The 7,724-nt window shown below is 41.6% G+C and overlaps 1 protein-coding gene across 1 annotated transcript in view; it reads right to left on the reverse strand.

Annotated features, from left to right (window-relative positions):
* TCTN1 (tectonic family member 1) overlaps window positions 1-7,316 on the reverse strand; it is a 13,090-nt gene extending 5,774 nt beyond the window's left edge. The window contains exons 1-6 of the mRNA XM_010194800.1: window positions 7,142-7,316; window positions 5,575-5,695; window positions 3,436-3,566; window positions 2,539-2,705; window positions 2,046-2,133; window positions 1,060-1,169 (exon numbers count right to left, since the gene is read on the reverse strand). Of these exons, the coding sequence (XP_010193102.1) occupies window positions 1,060-1,169; window positions 2,046-2,133; window positions 2,539-2,705; window positions 3,436-3,566; window positions 5,575-5,695; window positions 7,142-7,316 (792 nt within the window). The remainder of the gene's footprint in view (window positions 1-1,059; window positions 1,170-2,045; window positions 2,134-2,538; window positions 2,706-3,435; window positions 3,567-5,574; window positions 5,696-7,141) is intronic.
* Window positions 7,317-7,724: the final 408 nt, after the last annotated feature.

The raw sequence follows: 7,724 nt of genomic DNA on the forward strand, positions 1-7,724 counted from the left end.
AACTCTAATTTTGGGTGCACATGGAAACACTCAAAGCCCTTCTGAGGCAGAGTTTTCTCCACCTCTTCCACAGAGGGATGCTCAAAAGCCAACATTTGCAAGCAACCCCCTGCTGATTTCAGTGAGGTCCTCAACGATCAGGAGAATGGCCCCACCTGTGAGTATTTAGTGGGTCTTCCTTCACTGTTGATAGCTTTGGATTCTGTAAGGAGGCTGGAAAAGGTTTTAAGCAGTCACTCACTAGAGACTACTAATTAAATTAATTTAAATGATTACATAAATTAAAAAAACATTTTAATGGTGGAGAGTATACTGTTTCTTGAAGATCTTCAGCTTCTGGAACGAGCTATCAGGTTAAAGTATTTCAGTTTTAATTTTGCATGCATGATTGCTTTGTCTTCCTGAATATCTGCAAAGGGGGTCTATCTATACATAAGACAGTCTTCCAGCTCAAAAAGAATATTTGAAAAATAACCAAGACTGGATTTGGTAGCAGGTTGGATACAAACAAATTTGCTCTCAGTCACATTCTCCGAGGAGTGTAAGGAAGGGATAGCACGCTTGTATAACACCTCAGGATTTAAAAATGTGAAGCTTGTAGGAATGCTATATATGCAGAGGATTAAACCTTACAGGTTTTTTTTTTTAAGCACAAAGGTTTTTACCAACTCTTTAAAACCCAGAGTGCTCAGAATTACGTGCTCTGGTAACAGGCTTCTTAGAAAACGCTCAAACATGCCTAAAAGCATCAAACTGCTGCCATTGCAGTAAGCACTACCTCAGTGACACATTCTTGTCTCTTCAAGACAGTTATTTTTGTTGGCTAAGCAGAGAACAGTAAATACTTCTGTGACCAAAGCCTGAAGTAAAAACATTTCCAAAGGCTTTCTGTATAAAAGTCTGCTGCATAGGGAGAATTTTTTTTTCCCCGACTCATAATTTAAAAATGCAAATAAAACACCGTATCTTTTAGCAAAAAAAAGCTACTTTATTTTGGAGATGCCAAAAAAATATGTAATACCAACAGTCAGCTACATGACTATATAAAATCATACTTACTGCTAAAATGCTGGAGTTGATATAGAACAGCATACTGACCGCTTGGATGTTGCCACATTTTTCCACGCTTACTGATCTAGTGCATTTTGTAGCCTGGTTTACTAAAAACCCTGGGAAAAATCATCAAGTATTACTGAAGGAAATTAAAGAGTAATTCTAAAAAGTAGAAATAAAAAACAATAAAAGAACAAGAAAAGTATTAGCAAAAGTGAAAGTAAACCTAAGTTCTATTGCAGATAAGGTTTTGTGTAGGCTATAAAGATTGATACTCTCTTTAAGATTCTGCAGAAATGCTATGAGAGAAATATTACTTCTTAACAATAGAAGGTTAATAAAAGCTAGAAGATTTATTACTTCATTCCTGAGATCTCATAAGATTTATTTCTTTCACAAAGGGTTCAGTCTTCCTGTGGTCGTCATCATCGTATTATGATACCGTATTTAATAACAGTGGGTCTTGGAAAATGCAGGTGTGTGGGTTTGGCTGGGGCTTTGGTTTGTGTCTTTTTTCCCCTCTTCCTCTGCAGAATTTCAGGAAAGTGTGTGAAAGGTTAAAATGTAGGGCTCGAGCCTGCAAGTCTGACTCGAGTTGCATTCAGGCTGTGAAAGGAACCTCATTGCACCAGAGGGACATCTTACAAAGGCTGCCCAGTTAGGTCTTGCTTGTGTAATAGCCTCTTCCCTCTTGGTGTCACCCTTGTACTATTTTATTAAACCAATTATGCCAAATAGGATTTTTTTTTGTCGGATAAACGACCCATTAACAAGACTCTCAATGATTTACATATCTAACTTTGAATGTTTAATATGGATGTAACACAACTTGCAATCTATGTCTAAAAAAACCCCAGAGAAACAGAAGCTATTTGAAAAACATTTGTTTGTGAATCGTTATCTGAATTTACATTTGTGTGTGTGCCAATTTACTAAAATCAAGTCAGAGCAGAATACTCTAAAGCAAATAAACTGGAATTCAAATTTCCAACCTGCAGGATTTGCATCAGAGCACCAAGAGGAGACAACAGGACTAGGCAGTCTTAAAAATGCATCCGCCGTCTGTATAGGAACACCATACTGCCAAATAAGACAACATATTCATGTATATAGGTGTTTCAGTTCATGGAAAGTTTTAGAGCATTTGTACAAAGAATAAATCTGAATAAATGAAGTACTTCTTTCCACTATATCTGTCAATACTGCACACTACTTTGTGCATTGATTTTTAAGCCACTGCTAACAGCTTTATGTTTACAATAGCAAAACAGCTACTTGTTTTTCAAAGATCTTAAAAGTCTAATTCGCTTTTTAAGTAAGCTAACACAAAATGCTACACTTCTTATTTTTACATGTCTGTATTTAAAGACCATAATAAAGTTTGCCTTTTCCAGAAGAACTGTATTTTTAAAAGCAGATGCAAACAATGCTCCCTTGCTCTTTTACGGAACGATCTAATACTAACGGAATCAGATAATTATTTACCACGTATCTGTAAGTCTCATTCGCATCAGAAGGATTTTGAGCATCCGTGTTCATATTCCAGCTGTCAGGCTCAGCACTGAAAGCAGCACTTCCAAACCGTTTAAGCAATTGATCAAAATTTTCAGAAGTAGGCATTTCAGGGGAACTGAAGGAGAGTGCTTGTTTATCTGTCAAAATACTTTCAAGAATGAGAGAACTTCTAGGATAAGAGATACAGAAGCAGTATTTAGTAATGATTTTTCCTTCTGGAGTTGTTAAAGACAGAAAAATATTGATGCAGCTTTTCTTCAAGAAAAGCTAAGCAGTACCTTAGTTCATCATTTCACCCACATCCATGAAAGCACAAAACCTAAACTTAAGGGAAGAGGTAAGTCCCTTTCCTTCAAAATCATGGTTTCTAACAGCATCAGAAATTCCAAAACAAAGACATATCAATCTGTGTCTATAGTTCTTATGTTAAGTATTCAGATGACTACAGCACAGTTGTAATTAAACTAAGAGAACACAGCACCGATAATTTCTTACTTCCCTGTGAGTCACTTCAAAGCTGGCCAGAAAGGATTTGTACCACTGGTGCCTATGACATAGTTACAGTAACAGATCAGGAAGGAGACAATGTCCCATGATACAACTTTAAATGTGATTTACTGAGGATGCAAGTTATTTACCAAAAAAGGCAAAAAATATTAATTTTTTTTCAACAGAGAAGATGTTTTAACAGAGATGTTTTAACTCCAGTTTCACAAGTGAAAGGATTACAATGTAAGGACCGTGAGCATACAGAATAACCAGTTTTCTCACAAGTTTAGTTACTTCTAATTTTAGTCTGTTTGTGCAACCTAAAGAGCTTTTAAAAATAACAGCACAATGCTTAATATTGACAACAACTCTACTTACAGTTTGTAGCATGAATGCAGAAAACACTGGGATTGACTTGGTCAATTAATTTAAATATCCTTTCTGGTGGATTTGCTTCAACATCAAGTGAATATACAGCAGCTTTCTGACTACAAAGACGGCTGTCACCTCTGCAAAGAATAATAATGAAATCAATAACGCACTAGAAGGTAGTATTGGCCCTTTTTAAAAATCCTTTTCATATAGTGAGGCGGCATCAAAAAAGCAGTAAATATATTGCTTGTTTAATACAATTTGTATAGCAATTGTGCCTCCTTAGAAGGTTTCTATTCTTTTATACTGTGTGCTTAGTAATAAATAAATCTCCAATGTGTTTTATCTAACAGTGGAAACTGTGCGAGCAGCAACATGAAGAAAGGTAAGAGCCAGAGCAGGGGGAAGGGAAAAGCCTGACAGTAACGGTATTAGAGCTCAAATGAGAAGCTGGATGGGATCCAGGCGGTGTGAGCCACCACCAATACAGGGTGCACCACAGGCTATGCATGGGTCAGAAACATTTATAATAATACAACACAAGTGGGTAATGTGATGGCACATAGGCCAGAAAAAAGGTCTGTTCTGTGAATGTTAGAATAGTATGCACTCTGGGGGTAAAGGCCTGCTTGAGATGCATGGAAAAGAAATGGCAGAGTGAGAAACAGGGAGGTGAAATCACCCATCCAATCCAGGAAAAGTGTTTGTAGGTGTGCCACGGGTTCATCAGCCACAGCCGGCTGCAAGGCAAGTGTGCCAGGTCATCCCCTGAAGAGCACAGCTGTGTCCTACATGCTAGAAATACACGCTGACAATCCTTGGGAAACTGGTACTCAGCATTAAAGCAGTCAAGGACAGACACTGAAGAAGTTAAATGACTTTTAGAAATTACTTTTCAAGCATGGAGTTAAAGTTTTCCAGGAGGTGAACCGTTTGTTAGTAGGATCACATAAATCAAAGACTCTTTTTCTGTTGTTTCAGACCACACTGCCTGTTACTTGTGAGCAAACACTTTCAGGAACTAACACAACTATGCAAATGTATATAAATCTAGGTGTAAATAACGAGATCCATAAAACTTTCAGCCATTGGAAAACTGTATGGATTTTTATGCAAAATGAACATTTTGCACAAAAAAATGTATCAGGGAAAGAAACACAACTTCATTTTATGCATTTCTACTTGACAAAGAGTAGTTACCTGAGACAATTAAGCTGTCACTCAGGAAGGCGTTGATTAGACCTTTCTGATATATAAAAATATCTATAAATGGATAGCAGTAGTCATTGTGTGCGAGAACAATAAAAAAACGCAGTCTAGGATGACTGCTAATTCAAATTTCAAAGCACCAAGAATAAACCCCAGTGTTCAGATTGGTGTAATTTATGCAGAAGGTGGGCTGAAGAGCTGTACTTAGTGTTCTAAGGCACCAGAGGTTTTTACATTGCGAGTTTGAAGTGAGCTTTCTTAACTAATTTTCGAGAAGATTAAGTTGGGTGGAGGTGTTTTCAGATAAATTGTAAATAACAAAGGAACTATGATCGGCATTATTTTATTGATATAATGTTAAATTTTACTGTTTGCAAAGCGACAGACCGGCTGGGAGGCAGCAGGCTGGGACGCTGACTTGTAAAACTAGGATCAGAACGATGCTCATGCTACTTCATTAAGCCCTGAGTTGATCAAGTTTCTAGCTGATATCGTAAACCGTAATGAAAGAGGTTACTGATAAATTGCTGATGACGAATGGAGGTGGCCAGATGGTCCCATGGTATCAGCTTGCCTAACTTCCAGACACTGCATTATATTGATGAAAGTCTAAAGATGCATTACTCCTCCCTCAACAGAAGGCATCTCCACCTAAGCACCCATAGCACACCGAAACAGGAGAAAAAGCAAGAAACATGACTTTAGAAAAGAGGGAATAAGTGAAAGAGAAATGGGTGGGAGGCCAATTTACTGTTCTGCCTGGTTGGGGCCAAAACTTTACAGGCTCAGTGCAGGGAGGGACTGGTGAAAGGGCAGGCAGTGGATAAGATGGCAGTGGGCAGAGGGGTTAGAACTGGTGGGAGGATAGAGCCCTTACAAATGCACGCAGCAAACAAAACAAGACTTTGTATTTCGTAGAGCTATTTATGCACTTACATGACAATAGGAACCGAACACGTAGTAAAGAGACTGAAATCGGCTGCGCTGCAATCAGGGTCACAGCAGCAATTTACATCGCACTGTGCCACCAACAGGTCACAGACACACAGCTTGGCAACTGGAGGAGAGATTTAAATTAGCATTAGAGCTGGAACTTTACGCGTTACACCATGTTCCCCAACACTTGCATTTTTCACCTCGCTTTATTTTTGACAGTGGTCAAAAGTCTATACCCAAATTCACGTGGTTTTTTTTTTCTTTTAAAGTCATTTTTCAAAGCCATCTTTTCTGCTACTTAACAAATCTATTTGGAACACAGTAACAAAACCAAGGGCGTATGAAAAATCTGACGGTGTGTTCTCTGCGAAATCAAAAAAACAACTTCATAGGAATTGTGAAGGTATGAAAATATACTCAGGCCTGCAGAGGAAAAAAGAGCTACAAAGTGGTGAGATGTTTACAAGTATAGAGCATCTCCCAGGGTCTAGTAATGTATTTTCCTGATGTGCCAACATCGCCATAGTTGAATTCTTTGAAGTTGTTTTTTCCCTCTGTGTTTAGGTACTGTGAAGTACTGCAATAATACAAAAAGTAATTGCTAGCAATGCTGTAAGCTGTCTCGATAAAATGCATTTGGCAACTTCTTAAAACATTCTTAGATTTTCAAGTTTACAAACTCAAACAACAGATGTCACTCTACTGAGCTGTTTAGGAGAGTTGCTGTTCTATAATAGCACAGAATGAAGAAAATTAAGACGAGTGCTCCATAGGCAAGACATTCAAAGAACACTCATTTTGGTAACTACTGCTTGTTTTATTTCAGCTTGACTGTTGCCCATTTCTCTGCAGTCTCCTGGGTGTTCTCTGACCATCTGAACAGCACCCAGCCACTTCCTGGAATCTTGGAAGCTCTGACTGTTTGGTTAGCTGAGTTTAGGACTGGAATGAGTCCTCAGCTCACCTGGTAAACAAGAGAAGTTTAAACATGGATGATTAGATTGCGCAGTTATGCCTCTGAGATCAGGGATTTAAGCCTCTTTTCACTAAGGAGGCATGTTTAATTTGGCAGGTAATCTAGGGAAGGTGAAACGCTGGCAACAACACTGGGAAATCAGAAGTTAAAGCATACCTGCCTATTAGAAGAGAGTGGGAAACACCTTCTGATAGGACAATAACAAAAACCTGTGATCTATATTGCTATAGCACCACTATGTATCCACAGAGCTGGGGTTAAATTAGGAGTCCTGTAGAAAACCGTGTAAGTGGGGATCTCCAAGCACAGACGGTGTGAGCCGGGGATTCCTCTGCAAGGCCAGGCTCTGCCCTGTGGGCTCAGAGCAGGGTGCCGGGTGGGCAGGAGAGCCTGCCCCAACTCACAGGACCGTGCATGCTGGCATCAGCGTGCCCAGCACCCGAAGGCTGCCTAAGGGCTTGCTGAGCCTGCCTTTCTGAGGAGGCGCTGAGCCCTGGCTGAAGAGACAAGAGGCCCGACAGAAGCCGTGGCCCGGGAAGAGCCGCCGGTGCCGCGCAGATCCCGCCTCGCAGCGCCCCACCGGGCACCCACCGTCAGTGATCGGGGCTGGCCCGCTGCGGGGCTGCGCCTGGGGGGAAGCGCGGGTTTCCGGTGGCGCCGCAGACCCCGCCGCACTGGCAGCGGGCTCCATGCTCGTTTCTGCTACCCGAAGCAGCAACAAGAGAAGAATAAAGAGAAGGACCCCTAGTTTCAGCCTCGCCGCCATGGCAGCCGCCCATACCAACGGCGCGGTTTCTGGGGAGCGCGGAGCATCACGGGAAGGGTGCGTTCCGCCCCTCTCCGCGGCATCACGGGAAACAGGGGGGGGTCTGCGGCCGCGGGGCACAACGGGAAGGGGTTGTGCAGCCCGCGCATCATGGCGGGCGGTGAGGGGAGGTTGCGATCTGGCGAGGCAGAGCTTCGGTCGTGTCTGGTCGCCATCTCCCGTCACCATCAGCTCTCCTTCAGCGCAGAAAGGCTTGGGGTGAGGCCGCGCACTGGACCTTTGGCTAGACGCGGCCCTGTCTGAGGCTGCCCTGCTCAGCCAGCCTCAGCACTGCCATCGCAGTGGTCTCAGGTGCCTGCTTAGGCCACCCAGCCCCTACAGAAGGAGCCCAGTGTGGCAGGAGGCTGA

This window comes from Mesitornis unicolor, unplaced genomic scaffold (assembly GCF_000695765.1).
Source record: "Mesitornis unicolor isolate BGI_N332 unplaced genomic scaffold, ASM69576v1 scaffold14731, whole genome shotgun sequence".
Taxonomy (NCBI): Eukaryota; Metazoa; Chordata; class Aves; order Mesitornithiformes; family Mesitornithidae; genus Mesitornis; species Mesitornis unicolor.